This window comes from Oryctolagus cuniculus, chromosome 13, assembly GCF_051225735.1.
Source record: "Oryctolagus cuniculus isolate XC-2025 breed Fujian yellow rabbit chromosome 13, ASM5122573v1, whole genome shotgun sequence".
Classification (NCBI taxonomy): Eukaryota; Metazoa; Chordata; class Mammalia; order Lagomorpha; family Leporidae; genus Oryctolagus; species Oryctolagus cuniculus.
The window spans coordinates 22,636,652-22,658,344 of record NC_142879.1 but is presented as its reverse complement, the minus strand read 5'-3'; the positions used below and the strand labels follow the sequence as shown (position 1 = coordinate 22,658,344).

At 41.9% G+C, this 21,693-nt stretch overlaps 1 protein-coding gene across 5 annotated transcripts in view; it reads right to left on the bottom strand.

The window, feature by feature from the left end:
• Window positions 1–342: 342 nt before the first annotated feature.
• CD46 (CD46 molecule) overlaps window positions 343–21,693 on the bottom strand; it is a 29,063-nt gene continuing 7,712 nt past the window's right edge. The window contains exons 4-11 of one of the 5 annotated variants that reach the window (XR_016218848.1): window positions 20,473–20,558; window positions 19,015–19,212; window positions 12,658–12,840; window positions 9,807–9,854; window positions 4,308–4,388; window positions 3,715–3,753; window positions 1,201–1,236; window positions 349–410 (exon numbers count right to left, since the gene is read on the bottom strand). Coding sequence is in view for 4 of the 5 variants with exons in the window: in XM_089311417.1 (XP_089167543.1) it covers window positions 343–410; window positions 1,201–1,236; window positions 3,715–3,753; window positions 9,807–9,854; window positions 12,658–12,840; window positions 19,015–19,212; window positions 20,473–20,558 (658 nt within the window). In the remaining variant the exon portion in view is untranslated. Of the gene's footprint in view, window positions 411–1,200; window positions 1,237–3,714; window positions 3,754–4,186; window positions 4,389–9,806; window positions 9,855–11,818; window positions 12,523–12,657; window positions 12,841–17,306; window positions 17,951–19,014; window positions 19,213–20,472; window positions 20,559–21,693 lie in introns of those variants that run through there. The other 4 variants (XM_089311417.1, XM_089311414.1, XM_051820519.3 and 1 more) reach the window with 4 other exon arrangements.

Sequence of the window (21,693 nt, the reverse complement as noted above, 5' to 3'; positions counted from 1 at the left end):
TCCATTTTGGCTACCAGTCCATCCAGGAAATGTGTTATACGTAAAGTAGAGTCAGGGTGGCCTTGTGGTGGTCCACGATTCACTAACAAACTAAAACGTCAAGCCTCACAGAAGTCTATCTTCTAGTCTAATAGCTGCTGAAGCAATACTGCCCAGATTCCACACACTGCAATGATGTTAGAAGTAGTTGAAAATATTTTTAGAAAGGAAACGCAGTTTTGTAGGGCACGTGAGTGCTGGCACATTTTTAAAGAGAGCATGCAATTTAGAGGACAAACTTAAGCGGCACCCAAGTGTGTCAAGGAGAAGAGGGGCCAGTGAGTTGGAAGAGACATGCTTTAATTACCCTTTCTTCTTCCGGCCATGAATACATTTGTACAGGCAGGTGCAGCATACTGCAATCCCAGCAACTACAAGGAATCAGGAAGCAAACAACATGTGACTCTGAACACGACTTACATTGATTCAAAATCTACCAGAAATAATTTTGGTTCTATTTCAGTGATCAGAAAATGTTATGTTATTGAAGCACCTATACATTTCTCTTCCATCCAGACTCGTCATTACCTAAACCCTGTTTCCTGCAATTGCTTAGTCTGCAGGAAGTCAGAAGAGAAGCCTTGCTTAATCCAGAAGATTATTAAAAGCATATTTGGGGAGCAAACTGGCATTATGAATCATCTTGAGGAAACACATATTAGGAGTTCTTACTAGGAGGGTATATAGAGTATGAAACAATGTGAAACTACCAACTCAAGGTGGTAAATCATGGAAAAGGTCTCATTCCTCTAGGTTGGTTTACTTAAGCTAAACAAACTATAGAAACTGAAAAACATTAGGAATAAACACATTGAGTGGGCATTTAGCCCGGTGGTTAAGACATCTGTGTCCCATGTTAGAGTGTCTGGCTTCGATTCACGGCTCTGGCTCCTGACTCTGGGAGCTAACGCAGACCCTGAAAAGGAGTGGTAATGGCTCAAGCATTTGGGTTCCTGCCACCCCAGTGGGAGAACCAAATTAAGTTTCTTGTTCCCAGCTTCAGCCTGGCACAGCTTTGGCTGATGGAAGCATTTAAGGAAATGAACAAGCAGATGTGAACTTTCTCTTTCTGCCTTTCAAATACATAAAAATTAATTTTTTTAAATTTCAATTCTTTACAGTAACATTTCAATTTAAGTGGTTCAAACGGGGGATACTTACTTGCAGTAACAACAATCAGAGCAATGAGCCATGCATCTAAGAAAAAACAGAAACAGTTTGAAGATGTTGAACATAAATGAGTCTCTAGATAGCAGCTGTATTTTCATTTACATCAGCTCACATAAACCCCACAGCAAAATACAGGCTATCTGTCTAGTTCTAGCACGATGCCTGCTAGTGCACCTAAGTTACTCTGATCACAGAACCCTTCTAAGCAAGTTTCTGGGTTTAGGATCCAGTTGTGAAACCCTTAATGAGGGGCCGGCGCCGCGGCTCACTAGGCTAATCCTCCGCCTTGCGGCACCTGCACACCGGGTTCTAGTCCCGGTCGGGGCTCCGGATTCTGTCCCGGTTGCCCCTCTTCCAGGCCAGCTCTCTACTGTGGCCAGGGAGTGGAGGATGGCCCAAGTACTTGGGCCCTGCACCCCATGGGAGACCAGGATAAGCACCTGGCTCCTGCCATCGGATCAGCGCGGGCGCCGGCCGCAGCGGCCGTTGGAGGGTGAACCAACAGCAAAAGGAAGACCTTTCTCTCTCTCTCACTGTCCACTCTGCCTGTCCAAAAAAAAAAAAGAAAAGAATATCACTTTCCATTGTATGTTCTGAGCTTCCACATCAACTTATTTAGTAAAGGCTCTTAGAATTCACTAGAGAAAAGTCATTCAAAAAATATATTATCCCATTGTCTGCGGTTTCATTCTACATCCATTCTATCATTTCTGATTTTTAGAAGATCCCCAAGATGGATCTGTAGAATAAGTCATAAATAAATTTCTAATACCATCACGCAGGCACTATTTGTGGGGTCTTCATAAATAATGAAGACCTTATCATCAACTCCTTCCTCCCCAACTCTACTCGCTTTAAGACATAGTCCTTAGTACTAGGGAGATTCCCTCTAGAAATGGAAATGAAACACCAGGGTACATGGGCAAAAGTTATGCAGAGAAACTTCAATGTACATTTGTGACTAGCCAGAAAATACTAAATAATCCTACAAAATCTGAATTCTTAGAAGTGCTTCTGTTAGCAGTTCCTTTGCTTCTGAATTTTTACTTTTACTGAGTTGCTACAAGTCAGAGCATAAACTATTGTGTTTAATCCAGCGCCTCTCATTTCACGCAGTTACCAAGCATTGAACAGCTTAAAAACAGCACTGGATTTATTGATAACAATGACAGTTTGACCACAGAGGTGGAAGATAAAGTGTAAATAGATAGTCCCTAACAGTGGTTGGTTCAACTTGGCATTTTTTTGACCTATGATGGTACCGGAGTGGTAACATTCAGTAGAAACTGCACTTCAAATTTTCAATTTTGATATTTTCCTGGGTGGGAAACATAGCACGATACTGTGTCCAGACGCTGGGCAGGAAGCAAGCCACGGCTCCCAGCCAGCCACGTGATCTCAGGGGAACCGGCCAGTACTCCACAGCGGACTGCTGAGCCAGGATGCTGAGTGGCAGGTGCATCAGTGCACTTCAACTCGCAAGGAGTGTCCCGGAGGAACCCCATCAGGAGTTGAGGAGCGTTTATAAAGCTGTATTCTCTATTTGAAGGTTACACATCTGTGGATTAGTGAGTAGCCACAGAAAATATTTTTAAAATCACTGCATCTGTACTGAACATGTGTTATTGATCCCTAAACAATACACTATGATACCAATTTATATACTTTGTTTGTACACTGAATTAGGTATTATCAATGGCCTAGAGATGACTTAAAGTATGAGAGGTTATATGCAAATACCATATATCTTATATAAGGAACTAGGACATCCTCAGATCTGATATCTGTGAGAAGTGGGGAGGTCCTAGGATCAGTCAGTGGATACTAAGGATCAACTGTACTAAAAAACAAGCCAACAGTGAGTTTTATGAAAAGACTAGCCATTACTAAACTACTCTACTAAATGGAAAGTAATGGATTTTTGTCTCCTTTTCATTATCAAGAAATCCTTACATTTCAGTGAACTTTAATTTTCACAATACACTTCATCAGTTTCTTTAATATATTGTCTGAAATGTGTAAACCTATAGAAAGTATGCCAAACTAGCCTGTTATAGAAAAAAAACTAATGCAGCTCATACAGGATGTAATAAGAAAGAAAATGTATCAATTGCCATTGTAAAATAACACTGTCATGTGGAAAATGAGTTGTGTTTTATGTATTTTAACCTACATATAAGAACAGAATTTAAGAAGGTTACATCCCCCTACTAGGAATCCTCTTGGGTTCTATTGGGCTTCTATTTTCATTTAAACTCTTAAGACAGGAATAGAAAATGTCTGGTCCATGGGTTGTATAAGGCCCACAAAATCATTTGATCTGGCCCTGCCAAGGCAACTGCGGGCAGCACTCAAAATCCATTAAATCTATAGCAGGCTAGTTTGGTGATTTTGTATGGTCCTCAAATGGTGTTATAAATATCCAAATGGCTCTTGGCAGAAAAAAAGTTCCCCACCCCTGCTCTAACATATCATAATGCAGGATTAGTAACCAAAAACAGTAACCTATATCCTCGTTAAATATTTCACGGGGTTCAGGATATCCTAGGGGGAGAAAGAAAAGAAGAAAATGGGGTCAGTAAAACCACATGAATAATAAAATAAAATAATAAAGCTTAAAATCCTTTAAATTCATAGGTTGATTTTTTTAGCCTGGTATAAACCTTCTTAGAATTTCATTTTCTTATAAACCATATTAATGTTTCTCATTTAAAGTAGTGTCATAAAATTTTATGTTTATATTTAACATCATTATATATATTTTATGGTATAACATGCAAATTTATCTTTAATATTTCCTGAAAATCAGTCTGCGAATTCAAGGCAATTTTAATTAAAATTTAAAGATAGAGGCAGGCTCAATAAATGGTTTAGAAGGTGATCTGGAACGGAAGGAAACTTCCTCAACATAATAAAGCCCAGAGATGGAAATCCCACAGCTAACATCATTCTCAGTGATAAACAGCTGAAGGTCAGGAGCAAGACAGGGCACCCATGTTTGCCACTTTTGTTCAGCATAGTACTGGAAGTTGTAGCCAAAGCAACTAGGCAAGAAAAAGAAATAAAAGGGATCCAAATTGGGAAAGAAGTAAAATTACCTCTGTTCACAGATGACATGATCTTTTATGTAGAAAACCTGAAGGAGTCCACATACACACACATGCAAACACCTATTAAAACTAATAAATGAATTCAGCAAAGTTGTAGGATTCAAAATCAACACACAAATATCAGCTATAGTTCTGTACACTAACAATGAATGATCAAAAAAGGAAGTTAAGACAATAATTCCATTTATAATAGTATCAAAAAGAATATTGCTTTTGGGAATACACTTAACCACAGAGGTGAAAGACTTGTGCACTGAAAACTACAAGACACTGTTGATAAAAATTAAAGACATAAATAAATGGAAAGACTTCCTGTGTTCATATTTTTAAGCTGTCCATACTACACAAAATAATCTACAGACTCAATGTAAACCCTATCCAAATCCTGATGGTACTTTTTACAAAAACAGAAAAATCCATCCCCAAATTCATATGAAATCTCAAGGAAACCCAAATAGCCAAAACAAGCCTAGAAATGAAGGGCAAAATTGAGAGGACTCTTGATGTCAAAACTTCTTGATGTCAAAACTTACTACAAAATGGGGATGATGTGGTGCAGTGGATGAAGCCACTGTCTGTGGCACTGGCATCCCATATGGGCACTGGTTCCTGTCCTAGCTGCTCCATTTCTGATCCAGCTCCCTGCTAATGGCCTGGGGAAAGCAGCACAAGATGGTCCAAATATTTGGGTCTTTGCCACCCACATTTTGGTCATCTGGTGAGTGAACCAGTGGAGGGAAGATCTCTCGCTCTCTCTCTCCATTATTCTTTTAAAATAAATAAATAAATATTTTTTAAAAATTACTACAAAACTATATTAATCAAAACAGAATGGTGGGAGCTGGTGCTGTGGCATAGCTGGTAAAGCCACCGTCTGCAGTGCTGGCATCCCATACGCTTGCTGGTTTGAATCCTGGCTGCTCCACTTCCAATACAGTTCCTGTTAATGCACCTAGGAAAGCAGTGGAAGATGGCCCAAGTGGTTGACCCCTTATACCCACATGGGAGACCCAGAAGAAGCTCCTGACACCTGGCTTTGGATCGGCTTGGTTCCAGCTGTTGTGGCCATCTGAGGAGTGAACCAGTGGATGGAAGACCTCTCTCTCTCTCTCTGCTTCAGCCTCTCTGTAACTCTGCCTTTCAAATAAATAAATAAATCTTAAAAAGAAAGAATGGTAGCAACATAGTGATAGACATGGAGCCCAACAGAGTAGAATAGAAAACTTAGCAGTTAAACCCTATTGAATAGCTCAATGATTTTCAGTAAGAGTGCCAGTAGCAGTCAATGTAGAAAGAGTAGTCTCCTTAACAAATGGTATTGGTAAGATTGGATATACACGGCAAAAGAATGAAGTTGTACTGTTCTCATATACTTAACTTCAGATGGACCAAAGACGTAAATTAAGAGCTAAAGCTGGCCGGCGCCGTGGCTCACTAGGCTAATCTTCCACCTGTGGCGCCAGTACCCCAAGTTCTAGTCCCAGTCGGGGCACCGGGTTCTGTCCCAGTTGCTCTTTTTCCAGCCCAGCTCTCTGCTATGGTCCAGGAGTGCAGTGGAGGATGGCCCACGTGCTTGGGCCCTGCACCCACATGGGAGACCAGGAGGAAGCACCTGGCTCCTTGCTTCGGATCAGCGCAGCACGCCGGTCATAGTGGCCATTTGGGGGATGAACCAACGGAAGGAAGACCTTTCTCTCTGTCTCTCTCTCTGTCTATAACTCTCTCTCTGAAAAAAAAGGGGGTGGAGCTAAAGCTATCAAACTCTGAAATGAAAACACTTCATGACAATGTATGATGAGCAACACTTCAAACCTTTTGGGGAGAGGCAATAATGTTGCTTGCCTATTGGGTGGGGTGGGGAGAACCTTGTCTCACTCCATAAACCACAGTGAATTTCAAATGTAGCAATAATCTCAATGCAAAGCATGAAGTCAAAACACATGGTTGAAATTTTTACCCGATTCCAGCCTGGAGAAGTAAAGTTTCATGAGAAATACACAAAACTCAGAGTCATTGGGGAAAAGTTGACACATGCACCTGCCTGTTTGTATGAGATTTCTGAACACATCAATGACTGTGGGGAGCAACTCGGACTATACTGTTACTGGAATTAAGACTTATTCTATACATCTGCTCTCCCACAATATGGCGCTGGGAGAGGAGCAAACAACTTCTACCCAGCTGCCTCTCACCAACTTGACAAACTGCAGGAGCTGCTCCTGATTGGAGGAGAGCAGCGTGCTCAGCGTGTGGGTAGCAGAGCACGGATTGGTGGAGAGGACTATATAGGAGGAGAGAGACGGCATGGTGGTGTGGGTTGGTTGGAGAGTGCGGTGGAGAGTTCGTGGGGAAGTTCGTTGCTTCGTTCTTTCTCATTTCTCTCTACTCATTCTTGCTTTGGGAGTTCGCTGTTTACTTATTCTTTCTTTACTATAGAAAGGACTTGTAAAAAAGGGGAACAACAAGCGTCCGGTCCGGTGCGGCTCCTCCGCGTGCGGAGGAGCAGCAAATGGTGCCGTGACTCGGATATGAAGCCTAGGCAGGGTCCTGTGTCGTTCCTTCGTGAAGAGGGGGAGCAACATAATGGTGCCGTGACTCGGATATGAAGCCTAGGTAGGGTCCTGTGTCGTTCCTTCGCGAAGAGGGGGAGCGACATAATGGTGCCATGACTCGGATAGGAAACCTAGGAGGGAAGAAGTGGGAAGAAGTGGGAAAATACCGGAGAGAGAGACTAGCAAAGAGCCTAGGGAAAAGCCGGACGGAAAAGGTGCCGGAAGAAGCTATTGAAAGCCTAGGCATAGACTCGGATACGGACTGTGGGAAAGAAGTTAGGATTTAAAGTGAAAGCAAGAAGAAACTTAGACTCAGATACGGACTGCAGGTTGAAAGCGAAAGTGAAACCTAGAAGAAACTTAGACTCGGATACGGACTGTGGGGAGAAGCCAGGAGAAATGAGAGGGGAATATTGTTGGAAGAAAGGTTAGGAAACATACCGGGTAGAGAAAAATATGTTAGGGAGGATGAAGCCGCGGGGGCAGGCCTAGGCGGAGACGTAAGCTATCTTGGGATTGTCAAGTCAGCCCGGGGAGCAAAAGGCAAAAATCTGGAACCAGAGGCAGAGACGTGGGCCGCCAGGTTGGAATCCGTCAGATTAGCCCAGGGAGCAAAAGACGGCAAGCCAAACCGGGGGGCGCAGACGTGAGCTAGGTTGAATTCGCCAGGTTAGCCCGGGGAACTTGGACTGAATGCCGGTGGCGGAAACGTGAGCTGGGCTGTGTGACTCGCAGAAGCCGCCGCGTGCAGAGAGAGCACGCGGGGCACAAACGGGGAGAGCGCACGCTAGCGTGAAGGCCGTGGTGAGGGCACAAAGGGCGCGGAGACTGCGGAGCGCGCAGAGCCGGGAAGCCGCCGGCGGGTGAAGCGCCGAGAGGCAGCCTCAGGGCAGGCGCCGGGAAGCCGCGGGGATAAGAGAAATAGAAGTATAGAAGTAAAATGAGAGAAATAGGAATGCTGGCAGATAGAAGTAAAATAGGAGAAATAGGAATGCCCGGAGATAGAGAAATAGAGAAAAATAAGGCCTCCCCACAACATGGCAATGAGAGAGCTTGGATTCGGTCTGCCTGATTAGTAAGACGATAAGTACCTGTGGGCGGCTGCAGGTCACCGAAGACAGGCACGTTATCAACACCAATAAGTCTCCCACAAGACGGCAATGAGAGGGCTTGGATTCGGTTTGCCTGATTGGTAGGGCTTGTAAGCACCTGCAGGTAGTTCTAGCAGAGCAGAGCATGCGCTGCAGGGCACCGAACACAGGCACGCATCAGCGCCAAAAAACCTCCTCACAACATGGCGAAGAGAGGACCCGGATTTGGTTTGCCTGATTGGTAGGGCTTGTAAGCACCTGTGGGCAACTCTAGCAAGCAGAGCAGAGTGTGTGCTGTGGGGCACGGAAAACAGGCGCGTATCAACGCCAAAAATAAAAAGAAAGGGGGATCTGTGGGGAGCAACTCAGACTAGACTAAGTTACTGGAATTAAGACTTATTTTATGCATCTGCTCTCCCACAATATGGCGCTGGGAGAGGAGGAAACAGCTTCTATACAGCTGCCTCCAGTTCAACCAATAAACAGCAGGACCTGTTCCTGATTGGAGGAGAGCAGCGTACTCGGCGTGTGGGCAGCTGAGTTGGGATTGGTGGAAGAGGACTATAAAGGAGGAGAGAGACAACATGCACCAGGAACATCTATCTGAAGGAACACCTGTGCAGCCCCCGAGAGAGCCGGCCAGCGGTGTGCCGCTCCCCCGCGGAAGCGGGGAAAGTGGCTAGGGGGAACCGGGGGAACCGCCCTTCCACGGAGGTGGAAGGGTCGGTAGCCAACCCGGGAAGAACCAGCAGCAAACCCGGAGAGGGCCGAGCAGACAAAAGAACAGCGCAGGGTCCTGTGTCGTTCCTCCACGAAGACGGGGAGCGACAAATGACCACTTGTAGAGTAGTTGAATTGTGGCACATATTCAAGTCACCATTACAAAAGCCTGGGAATCTAAACAGAACCTCAATCCAAGACACAAAATGGAGAAAGTGCAAAGTGTAGGTAATGTTATTTTTGTTTAAGAGGAGGAAAAAATACCAGACTATATGTCTGACTGCTCATAAAAGGATGCTGATGTACAGAAACATAAAAGGAAACCCTAAGCCACTGGCAATGATTTACTCAACGAACTTGAAAGAGAAATAATCCTTACTCTATACTTTTGTAATGTCTGAAATTATTCAAAAACAATTCATATGATACTCATGTTGGTAAAAGTTATAAAAAACAATCTGTGTCCAATTGTACAAAAAATTCTTAAAACTGACTAGTAAATACAAACAAACAAAAAAACCCTAGGAAGAAAATGTTCATATGAAAAAGATTCAATATGGCCGGCGCCGCGGCTCAGTAGGCTAATCCTCCACCTTGCGGCACCAGCACACTGGGTTCTAGTCCCGGTCAGGGCGCCGGATTCTGTCCCGGTTGCCCCTCTTCCAGGCCAGCTCTCTGCTGTGGCCAGGGAAGTGCAGTGGAGGATGGCCCAGGTGCTTGGGCCCTGCACCCCATGGGAGACCAGGATAAGTACCTGGCTCCTGCCATCGGATCAGCACGGTGCGCCGGCCGCAGTGCACCAGCTGTGGTGGCCATTGGAGGGTGAACCAACGGCAAAGGAAGACCTTTCTCTCTGTCTCTCTCTCTCTCACTGTCCACTCTGCCTGTTAAAAAAAAAGAGAAAAAAGAAAAGAAAAAGATTTAATATATAATAAGCTCTCCAAAACTGGCCACAAAAATAATTTTTGAAATATAATAGAAAATAGGGCAGAGGCCATGAAAGAATAAATACAGGTCAAAAAAAGTTGGCTTTACTGAGGCTTAAAGAAATCCAAGTTAAAACATCATTTTTAATACATGCCCTATGAAGTTAACAATATCAGTAGGATAAAGAGTTACTGAACCTGGATAATTATAAACTGGAGGCTTGGTTGGATGAGTAGGCCTAGGACCTAGAAAGACAAATTTGATTTTATCAGTTCATTAGCCTTATCAATATATTATTAAAGATTTAATTTTGATAATTGATTTAAAAAAGATTATTTATCAAAATGAAAAATACATATTTTATGAATGTTACAGTTCTGGGAATTTAACTTGTATGTATATTTGCACAAGTGTGTATGCATATATGCACAAAATACTCATTTGTATTTTAGGATGGAAATCCTGGAAGTTAGATAATAATAAATCATATAAGTAATGTGTTTGGGGAAAACACATTTTTAAAATAAACAAGAATCCTAGTAGTATCATACTATATAATTTACATGTTACTCATTCTGCTTGGTATTTCTTGGACTTTTCTTTCATATTAACAAACTTAGATCTATGTTAACACCATTACATATTGCTATGGATACTTTTGACACAGTCTTTTGCTAGTGATGGCAAAAAGTGATTGACAATCCTCAGGAATTTTTGAGTTTTTTAAAAAATAAATTCCTGTGGTTTCTCTTCTTTATAATGTTTTTCTCATTTGATTCCCTCTTCACCTTTAAGCACTCAGCTAAATCACTGTTTTACAAATTCTTTATGAAATAGTTATGGTCAACTCTTTGGACAGAGAGTTATCAACAAATGTAATATACCATATACCCACTCAGAACACATAAGCAAACACAGATGATTGATTCAAAGAGTATAAACCTCACATATAATCTCAGTCCACCAAAAAATCATCACCTCCCTACCCTAAACCCCTTAGAACTCTGAGTACCTTAATTAGGTACTCAAAGAGGCTAACAGGCACCAAATTCTTATAAAATTTTAAAGAGATATTCTGATCATTATGTTACATGTGCAATTCCCCTCCAATCTAAAATATTAGAAATAGAAAGTATATTCATACAATGAGTCTGCAAAAAGTTAATGGAACATGTGTACTCTGAAAAAACTACACATGGTTTTCCAATTTTTTGCATCAAGATCTTTGAATTTCATTTTCCATGACCTTTTCAAAGTCTCTTTGTAGAAACAAATTAGGACACAATAGTTGAGAATTATTTGACTTCAAAACCCTTATTTAACCACAGGAAAAGTAAAGCCCATTGAAATGATGGTAGTTGAGTCAAGTAGAGTCCAACTAGGAACCTGTGTGCCCAGGCTAAGGCTCTTCCCACCATTCCTTTTGCCTCTTCTGCTGCAACCAAAGTGGAACCAGAGACAGCAGCACCGAAGTCAGGAAGATAATTCCTTCCTTCATACTGGAAAAAAACTCTCCAGCTTGAAGCTCAACAGTTGATTAGTAGCACCTGCAAGTCCTTTCCTTTTCATAAGTAAGGACTGTTCCTTCAAATAAAGCTGCTCCATAAAGAGATAAAACAACAATTATATGAGGTGGAGAAAAGGGCCAGGGAGGAGGTACAGAGACGGATCTCTTAGGAGAAAGCAATTTCCCAGTTTAAATGCACCGCATAAAAGAAACTAGGACATTCCAGGAAATGGGACATAGTCCTGCCTGGGAAGATCCCCAGGTCAGCTGTCAACAGATCTATGCAAAAAAGAGTAAAATAGCAAAGTTGAGGAAGCAGTAAACACATATTAACAAAGAGAGGCCATGGCAGGAGTCACTGTGCACTTGCTCCCCAGGTAGTGGACCTCTGTCCTTAATGTGTTGTACTATGAGAAATAACAGTACAACCAGTCTTCAAATGGTACTTTATACTTTGTGTGTCTGTGTGGGTGCAAACTTGAAATCTTTACTTAGTATAGAGTTAATCTTCTGTATATAAAGATAATTAAAAATGAATCTTAATGAAGAATGGGATGGGTGAGGGAGTAGGAGGTAGGATGGTTTGGGGGTGGGAGGGCGGGCTTGGGGGGGGGGAAGAACGCTATAATCCAAAAGTTGTACTTATGAAATTTATATTTATTAAATAAAAGCTTTCTACTAAAAAAACGATGCTGTAGGTCCTCCTCTTTATTGATATTAACTCAGTAGGGACATGAGCTAATATATTCGCTACCTTTAAGAGGTCCCTACCTACCAGGCACTGTGCTCAACACTTTAAATGCATCCTGCTTAAACCTTACTATCACCTAGTGAAAAAGGTACCAAATCATTTTACATGAGTAAACACACTTAAAATTTACATAACCTTCCCAAGTTCACATTCCTATTCATCTCTGGATGATGGCAGATAAACTTCCAGGATCACTATGAATAGCAGCTAAAATGGCTGTAAAAAAAAAATATCCTTCCTCTTTCATTCCTAACAATGAAATGGGTGGACATCACCATAAACTTATGGGATGTGTGAAAAAATCCCCAGGAATTAAAAGGATTGTTGAAAAATACAAGCAGGAATTACTAAACCTGAGGCAGTGGAATGGAGAGGTTTTGTACTGGGAAGGATCACCACTAGGAAAGAAAATACTGTAGACTGGATCAACCACTTGGGGGTTAATGTTCACATTTCACTCACATGAACTACACTTTGCATTTTTGACTTACTTAGATGAAAGTGCTCATGCTTCAATTTACTCTGAAAATGTTATAATCCACTTTTTAGAGGTAAAATTATTAAATGAGAAACTTACATACCCACATGAAGCACATAATGTGGAAAAACTTACAAAATCACAACAGCAGAGTTCTCTAAATTTTATGTCATACACCTGGCATAAAAATTAATACGAGACAGAGTTAAATGCTACAATTTATTCTTTTCAATTATTCTGTATAATTGATGATTAATGCCAAATAAATAAACTCTAAAAAAAACCAAGAAGAAAGACAAACAACCTTTGTACCTTTCACACATGTTGGAATCGGGGGCTCCCAGGTGCTATTGCTGTTACAGACAACAGTGTCACTGCCTCGAACATGATAGCCCAGGTTGCATTCAAACATAACTGTTGCTTGGTAGTAATATTTCTTCCTAAATCCTGTTATCTGTCTTCCATTTTTTAATTCTGGATATAAACACTTGACCACTGAAAAATCAAGAAACCTCAGAATAAATGGAAATACGTTTTTTAACATAGGGCCAGAAAAATTAGTACAAAGTAATCATTTCTAGTGGGAACAAAGTGACAAGGAATGGAATGCAAACTGTTAAAACAAAAAAGAAAAACTTTCATGTTAAAAAATTGTTTTATGTCAAGGCCAGTGTTGTGGCGTGTTGGGTAAAGCTGTTGCCTGCGACACTGGCCTCCACTTCCCATCCAGTTACCTGCCAATGGCCTGGGAAAAGCAGATGTTTGGGCCCCTGACACCCACATGGGAGACTCACAAGCAGCTTCTGGCTCCCGGCTTCAGCTTGGTCCATCCCCAGTCATTGCATTCATTTGGGGAGTGAACCAGCAGATGAAAGATCTCTGTCTCTCCCTTCTCACTGTAATTCTGACTTTAAAAAAAAGTAATGTAAAACAGTTTAATTCCAAAAAAAACTCCATAGAAATCTAATGACCATTCCCCCCCCCCCAAAAAAAAGAATATCATTATAGTTTATTGGTCTTGTTTTTCCCCATTGCTGACAAGTTTTGAGAAAGGTCTCACTATAAGATACAAATTTGGCTTAAGTTCAAAAACAAATTTTTTCAAGTTCATACTGTCATTAACAGTTCTCTACTTTTTTGAAAAGGTAGGAAAGATTTTTCTAAGAAGGTAATAATTTAGCTCAAATTTAAAAGTTGAAAAGAAGCTAGCCGTGCAAAGATATACCAAGAAAAGTTCCAGGCAGAAACAACATATACAAGCTGTAATGTTCACGGGATAAAAATGCCTGTGGAGTTAGGGCAGGGTTTTAACAACCCAGAGATCAAGCAACAAATCTAGACACAAGCAGACAGGCCTGAAATAAAAGTTAAAATCAATGCTTAGCTTTCAAATCAGTGGACTCTCATATTTCCCATTTTGCCCTATTTCTTTTATTTTTTTATTTTTTTTGACAGGCAGAGTGGACAGTGAGAGAGAGAGACAGAGAGAAAGGTCTTCCTTTGCCGTTGGTTCACCCTCCAATGGCCACCGCGGCTGGCGTGCTGCGGCCGGCCCACCATGCTGATCTGATGGCAGGAGCCAGGTGCTTCTCCTGGTCTCCCATGGGGTGCAGGGCCCAAGCACTTGGGCCATCCTCCACTGTACTCCCTGGCCACAGCAGAGAGTTGGCTTGGAAGAGGGGCAACCGGGACAAAATCCGGCACCCCGACCGGAACTAGAACCGAATGTGCTGGCGCCGCAAGGCGGAGGATTAGCCTAGTGAGCCACGGCGCCGGCGGCATTTTGCCCTATTTCTTAAGACATCAAATGTGGCTATGACCTACTAGATTAATTTCAGGATCTCGTTCATGGGCTTGGGAAAATTGGGGAAACAGAACAAAAAGGCTGGGCTGGGCACAGTTAGGGCGAGAGAATATCCCACTATCTTAAGTCTGAGCCATAGGCCGGGGCCGGATAATGCACAGACTGCTAAGCCAGGCTGGTGACCTTCCTTTTCCCCCGTGGATTGGCATTTCCATCTGGTATCATCTCCTTTGAGCCTGAAGAACTCCTTTCTGCAATTCTTGTGGTGCAATCTGACTAGCGACGAATTCTCTTAGCTTTTGTTCATCTGAAAATGTGTTCATTTATTTCACTTTCAGTTTTCAGTTTTCAAAGAGTCTGCCTTGTTATAGAAGTCTGGGTTTAAGTGTTTTGTTTTTCTTTTAGCACCTTTACAAGCATCACTGTGTTGTAACTGAAATTTTTTATGATTTATTTATTTGGAAGGAGGGGGAGGGAGGGAGGGAGGGAGAGAGAGAGAGAAAGAGAGAGAGAGAGAGAGAGAGAGAGAGAGAGAGAGAAATTGATCTTCTATTTACTGATTCACTCCCTTAATGGCCTCAGCAGCAAATATCTGGGCCAGGCCAAAGCCAGGAACCAGGAACTCAATCCAGGTTTCCCACATGGGTGGTAGAAGTCCAAGTATGTGGGCTATCTTCTGCTGATTTCCCAGGAACATTAGCAGGGAGCTAGATCAGAAGCAGGGTAACCAGAACCTGAACTGTACTCCCATGTGGGATGCCAGTATTGCAAGTGGCAGCTTAACCCTCTGTACTACAATGCCTGCCCCTCTGTAGTTTATTTTATTTTATTTTTTGCCAGGCAGAGTTAGCGAGAGAGAGAGAGAGAGTTATAGACAGTGAGAGAGATAGAGAGAAAGGTCTTCCTTCTGTTGGTTCACTCCCCTAATGGCCACTATGGCTGGCTCTGCACCAATCCAAAGCCAGGAGCCAGGTGCTTCCTCCAGGTCTCCCATGTGGGTGGCAGGGACCCAAGCACTTGGACCATCCTCTGCTGCCCTCCCGGACCACAGCAGAGAGCTGGACTGGAAGAGGAGCAACCGAGACTAGAACCCAGAGCCCCAACCGGGACCAGAACCTGGTGTGCCGGCGCCGCAGGTGGAGGATCAGCCAAGTGAGCCTTGGCACTGGCCACCCTCTGTAGTTTCTTAAGAGAACTCAGCTGTGATTCTAAATTGTCCCCATCCTCTTAAATGTAGTATGGATTGTTGATGTTTTTATCCCTCTTACTGCTTGCTTTTTCTCTTAGCTTTGCTTTTTAGTAATTCAAATAATTCTCCACTCCCCTCTCTCTTCTTTTTCTGATTCTCCAGTTACCTGAATGTTTGACAGCCTGATGCTCTCCCGCATGTCTGTGAGGTTCATACTTCATGTCTTTCTTCTCATACCATGTTGGATGTCCACTGCCTTGTCTCAGGTCACAGATATTTTCTTATTGCTGCTGTTGTGTCCATTTGCACCTAATGATTTTTTTTTTAAAGTTGGGTTTATTGGATATCATTTACATGCAGTACGCTCACTGTTTTCAAGTGTACAGCTGTATAGGTTTTCACAAATGTGAATAATCTTCACATAACTGCCACCAAATAAACATAGAAAAGCTCCATCACTCTTCAAAATGCAGTCATGCTTCTTTATGACTTATCTTTCCTGCCCCAGCCCTGAAACATGCCAACCACTGGTCTCTCCACCTGTCCAGCTTTCCTTAGAATGTCACAGACTAGAGTTATAACCTTCTGATAGTGACCTATTTCACTTAGATCAATGCTTTTGAGAGTCGTTTGTGTTGCTGCATGAGCTGGTCACTCACTCCTTTTTGTTGCTGAGTAGTATTCCATCATTTGGATGTAACATAGGTTGTTCCTCCAGCTGAAGGACAAGTGGTTTCCATTGTGGGGTGATGATGAATAAGACCTCTGTGAGCATCTCCACACAGAGTTCCGTGCGCACATTTTAGTTTCACGCGGGTTGCTTGGCCGTCTCTTGGCCCAAAGTGTTCCAAAGTAGTCATTCCACTTTGATATCTTACCAGTGATTTTTGAGAGTTCCATCTCCTGGATATTGTCAGTTGTTTATGTGTTTAAATTCTAATAGGCATTTAGTGGTATCTCCTGGAAACAGACAATTTGATTTCTTCCTTTCCAGACCATACACCTATTACTTTCTTCTGCTTATTGTACTGGATATCACCCCAAGATAACGGGAATGGAGTGGTAAGAGTGGTCATCCTTGCCTTGGTCATTCTTTAATCTGTTTAATTTTTAAAACAGTTTATTCATTTATTTATTTGAAATTTTTATGTGGTTTTGGTATCAGGGCCATGTTGTCCTCATTATTGGGTTGCATCTTCTTGAAAATCTTGTGTAGAGTTGCTATCATTTATTCTTTACATCTTTGGGAGAATTCCCCAGTGATGCTGTCTGGGCCAGCAGTTCTCTTTGTGGAAAAGTTATTAACTACAAGTTGTATTAGTTTAATAGATACAGGACTACTTAGGTTATCTATATCTTCCAGTGAGTTTGAGTATTTTATATCATTCAAGAAAATTGCCAATTTTTTAAAAAATGTTTTATTTATCATTTTATTTGAAAAGCAGAGAAAGACAAACAGACACACACACACACACACACACACAACACACACACACACACACACAGATTTCCCATCTGTTGGTCCAGTTCCCAAATGCCTATAATGGCCAGATCTAGGCCAGAATGAAGCCAGCAGCCCCAAACTGAATCCAGGTCTCCTACATGTGTGGCAGGGACCTGACTGAACCATCACCACTGCTTCCCAGGGCATAGATCAGCAAGAAGCTGTGACTGGAAGCAGAGCTGGGACCTGAATCCAGGTGTTACAGTGTGAGATGCAGGTATCTGACCTGCTTGTCTCCACCCCCCAATTTCATTTACAGATATATAAATAAATATATATACTGCCAAATTTATAGATATAAAGTTGCTTGTATTTTCCCTATCATCCTTTAAATAGCTGCTGGTTATTGCATGGTATCCTCTTTTTCACCCTTGATATTGGTCAGTTCTGTCTTTTTTCAATCTATCAGTTTATTCATTGTATCAGTCTGCTCTAGGAATCAGCTATAAGTTTCACTAATTTTCTCTTCTTTCTTTTTTTTTTTACTTCATTGGTTTTGTTGTTATGTTTACAATTTCCTCATTTTGTATTTAAACTTTTTCTTCATTTTTAGTTTCTTAAGGTGGAAGCTAAGCTTACTTGAAACTTCTTTCTCCAATGTAAAGTTTCATGTTATAAATCTCCCACTAAGCAATGCTTTAGCTGTATCCCACAAATTCTGATATTTTGATATACTGTGGATTTGTTTCATTCATTTCAAAATAATTTCCTATTTTGCTCCTTTTTTAAAAAAAATACAAGTTATTGAGAGATTTCTCATACAAATTTCACTGATTTGGGAATTTCCTAGATATCTTTGTTACTGATTTCTACTTTCATTCCATTGGGATTAGATAATATACTTTGGGTTTTTAATAATTTATTTTTTAAAGATTTATATATTTATTTAAAAATGAGAGTTACACACAGAGAGAGAAAGGAGAGGCAGAGAGAGAGAGAGAGAAAGAGAGAGAGAGGTCTTCTATCCGCTGGCTCACCTCCCAGCTGGCCGCAAGGGCCAGAACTGCACCAATCCGAAGCCAGGAGTTTCTTCTGGGTCTCCCACGTGGGTGCAGGGGCCCAAGGACGTGGGCCATCTTCTACTGCTTTCCCAGGCCACAGCAGAGAGCTGGATCAGAAGTGGAGCAGCCGGGTTTCAAACCGGTGCCCATATGGGATGCGGGCACTTCAGGCCAGGGCATTAACCCACCACGCCACAGTGCCAGCCCCAGATAATATACTTTGAATGATTTCAATTTTTTGACATTTATTAAAAGTTCCCTTATTTCCCAGACTACTCTTCACCTAAAGTATAGCCTGTGTGCACTTGAAAAACATGTACACCTGCTCTACAGGAGCGCCTCTTCCAAGGTGCAAATTCCCTCCAGTGTCTCCCTGCGTTTGGTCACTGTTCAGTGCCTTAAACACTGGAAGTTTAGTTTTTAAATTTAATTTTTATTTTTTAATTTATTTGAAAATCAGAGTTACAGAGGGAGAGAGAGAGAAAGGAAGGGAGAGAGAGGGAAAGAGAGAAAGATTGAGATCCTCCATCTGCTGGTTCACTCCCCAAAAGACCACAATGAACAAGGCTGGGTCAGGCTAAAGCCAGGAGCTTCTTCTGGGTCTCCCACATGGGTGCAGGGGGCCATCCTCCAGCACATTCCCAGGCACATTACCAGGGAGCTGGACTAGAAGAGGATCAGCCAAGACTCTCTCCGGTGCCCATATGGGATGCCGACTTCTCAGACAGTGGCTTTGCCTGCTACGCCATAACACCGGCCCCCATTTGAGGTTTAAAAATATCTTTTGCCCAGAGTTTGTCATTCTCATCAGTGAGAGATTTAGTTTGTTAGGATCTTTGCTACCTTTGTCTATAGTCAGACCTCTTACATTTCTTGCAATACAAGATAAAACTTTCTTGTTTTTAAGCCAATAGGTGCTGAATTTTTTGGTTCTTTCAAAGCAATCCGAACTCCCACGTACACACAGAAGTGCAACAATGTACACGACAGAATGCCAAGAGCACCATGAGGTGAGGGGTATGGCTTTCTACAACAAGAATTATTCTTTGACTTGACCTATACTCAATTGAAAGCCAATGCTACAGTAGGAGGAAGCACACATATCTTAGGTAAAATGTTCCCGAGTATTAACAAATGACAAATAGAAGGAAATAAACTGGAAGTTGATTACCTCTGCATTCGGGAGGACTGCTGCTCCACACTCCATTGGCGACACAATACAGCGATTTTTCTCCAACGAGTGAGAATTCATCTTCCCCATGAGAAGGATCACAGCTATAAGTTACTGACTCAGCATACTCAAATATATCTACATCACTAAAGGTGTATTTTCCATTTTTTATTTTTGGAGGTGGTGAACACAAAATCTCTTAAAAAGAGAAAAAAGGGAATGTAAAGGAAAGATGAAAAACCGAGGCAACATCAGTGAACTTCTATAAACTGACTTCCAAAAAATTTTCAATATAGGAGTTCCTCTCTTTTTTAAAAAATGTTTTAGTAGATTTCACAGCTAGTTAGGAATTCAGTATCCATTTATAAGAGAGTTTCTATGAAAAATTTTCTTATCCCAAATTCAAACTATTAACATAGAAATGAACTTTCAGAGCAAGACTCAAATTCTTAAGGTGTAAAACACCTACATTTATTTGCAAGGCCATGCTGTTTTGTTCTCATCACCATAAGAGATGCTGACAATTTGATGAGAAAATATGTTTATGATTAAAAATAAAACTGAGGCTGGCGCCGCGGCTCACTAGGCTAATCCTCCGCCTAGCGGCGCCAGCACACCGGGTTCTAGTCCCGGTCGGGGCGCCGGATTCTGTCCCGGTTGCCCCTCTTCCAGGCCAGCCCTCTGCTGTGGCCAGGGAGTGCAGTGGAGGATGGCCCAGGTGCTTGGGCCCTGCACCCCATGGGAGACCAGGAAAAGCACCTGGCTCCTGGCTCCTGCCATCGGATCAGCGCGGTGCGCCGGCCGCAGCGCGCCGACCGCGGCGGCCATTGGAGGGTGAGCCAACGGCAAAAGGAAGACCTTTCTCTCTGTCTCTCTCTCTCACTGTCCACTCTGCCTGTCCAAAAAAAAAAAAAACAAACAAACAAACAAACAAACAAACAAAAAAAAAAAACAAAAAAAAAAAACACTGAGTGCTGGTTGAGAAATGCTTTACAATTTATAAATATATCCATTCTCTAATTGGCGGTTCATGATAATACCAAGATAGCTTTTTTCATACTCACTCTTACAAGTGTACATTGACTTTTCCCAGAGGCTACAAATTATGTGCTAACCCAAGAGGTCAAATCCAAAAGTCTTTCTTTAAGGCAGACATGAAGAAATTTGCAACAGTTAAAATCAATGTTACTATCCTGACTATATATTTTGTTTGGGGGAAATTTTTATTTATTAAAAGATATGTTACATAGGTTAATATTATCAATTTTTTATTCATAAAAATGAATTAAATAATTATTTTTAAAAACTCAGCTTTAATTCTAATGTAATAAACACCAACAGATATAACCCACATTAACAAAAGCTCTTTAGAGTCCTCCTTAATCTCAGATCATAAGGGATCCCAGAGGCTGACACATCTGAGAACTGCTGGTCTACATTTTACAAGAGTTCACTTACTTTCACATCGTGGGACAGCATGGCTCCAGAATGTCCTTGCTCCTTTAAGCTGACAGAGTATAAATTTTCTACCAACTAGGTAATAACTAAATAAAAAGCAAAAGTTACTGTTTTCTTTAGCAGTTAATAAAAGGCACAAAATAACAAAAGGGATCTTCTATGGTTGTTTATCTATGCTGCCTAGCTTAAGGGAAAGGTTTCTTAACCAACGTATAATGAAAATGCTAAATAAATCTGTGTTTAATCCAGTAAATATTTGCGGATTAGAACACACCCTTGCCATCAGCATAGATGTCTAGAAAGATCTGCTGTGGCTGCCAGCCTGGATTCTCTGCTGTTTCCCTGCGTGCTCATTTCTCTACTTTGACTCACACATTCTGCTCAGCAAGGATGAGGACTGGGGAGAGGGAGGAGGCCCTGGAGCTGTCTGCCTGGCTTCCAGTCCTGGCTCCACTCCTTACTGGCTACTTGAGCTTGGGCAAACCACTGAATCTTGTCTTGCTCACTTCCCTCCCTCGGTGAAAGGAGGATGTCTTGCACAGACTGCTGCAAGATGAGAAGAGTAAGACCCAGCACATGGTAAGTGCCTGGTGCGTGTTAGCCCCGAGTGATAATCCTGCTATCAGAATCTCATCCTGGGAACAGCTCAGGAATACTTGCTCCCAGTGAATTCTCCCCTGATAATTTACATACTTAAGAATCTCTCCTCCTCCTGGGCTCTCACTGTCATGATCATGTGGCATTCTCTTTTGTGGTATGTCTCATTCACTGTTACACTTGGGCAGCTCTCCTTATAGAGTGTGCTTCTCAGTAAGGCTGCCACTTCTCTGAGAAGGAGCCATTGTCTTAAACTTTTGGTTCCCGAAGTTTCTAGTGAGCTCTATGTAACATTAGCTGAATGTTCCAATATTTTTACTTGATCAGGTTAAAAAACAGTCAGTGAAACTGCTTGTACGTTGTCATAGCTGACTTTTTCCCTAAGGCTCATTGATTTATTATATTTCCATGCACTCTATTTGTTCCCTAAAAACAGAGTTTTCATAAATGCCCATAATCCTCAATATATGCTTCTAAAGAACCTCACAGAACAGAGGTGAGTATTTGGGGCCCAGTGCCCCTTTTAGATGTGCTGCCCTCCTTTGTAGCAGTCTAAAAAACGAGGTTTTCCAACTGAGAGATCTTGATGAACATGATGGTAAAGACTAGCCGGCCAATTTTGGT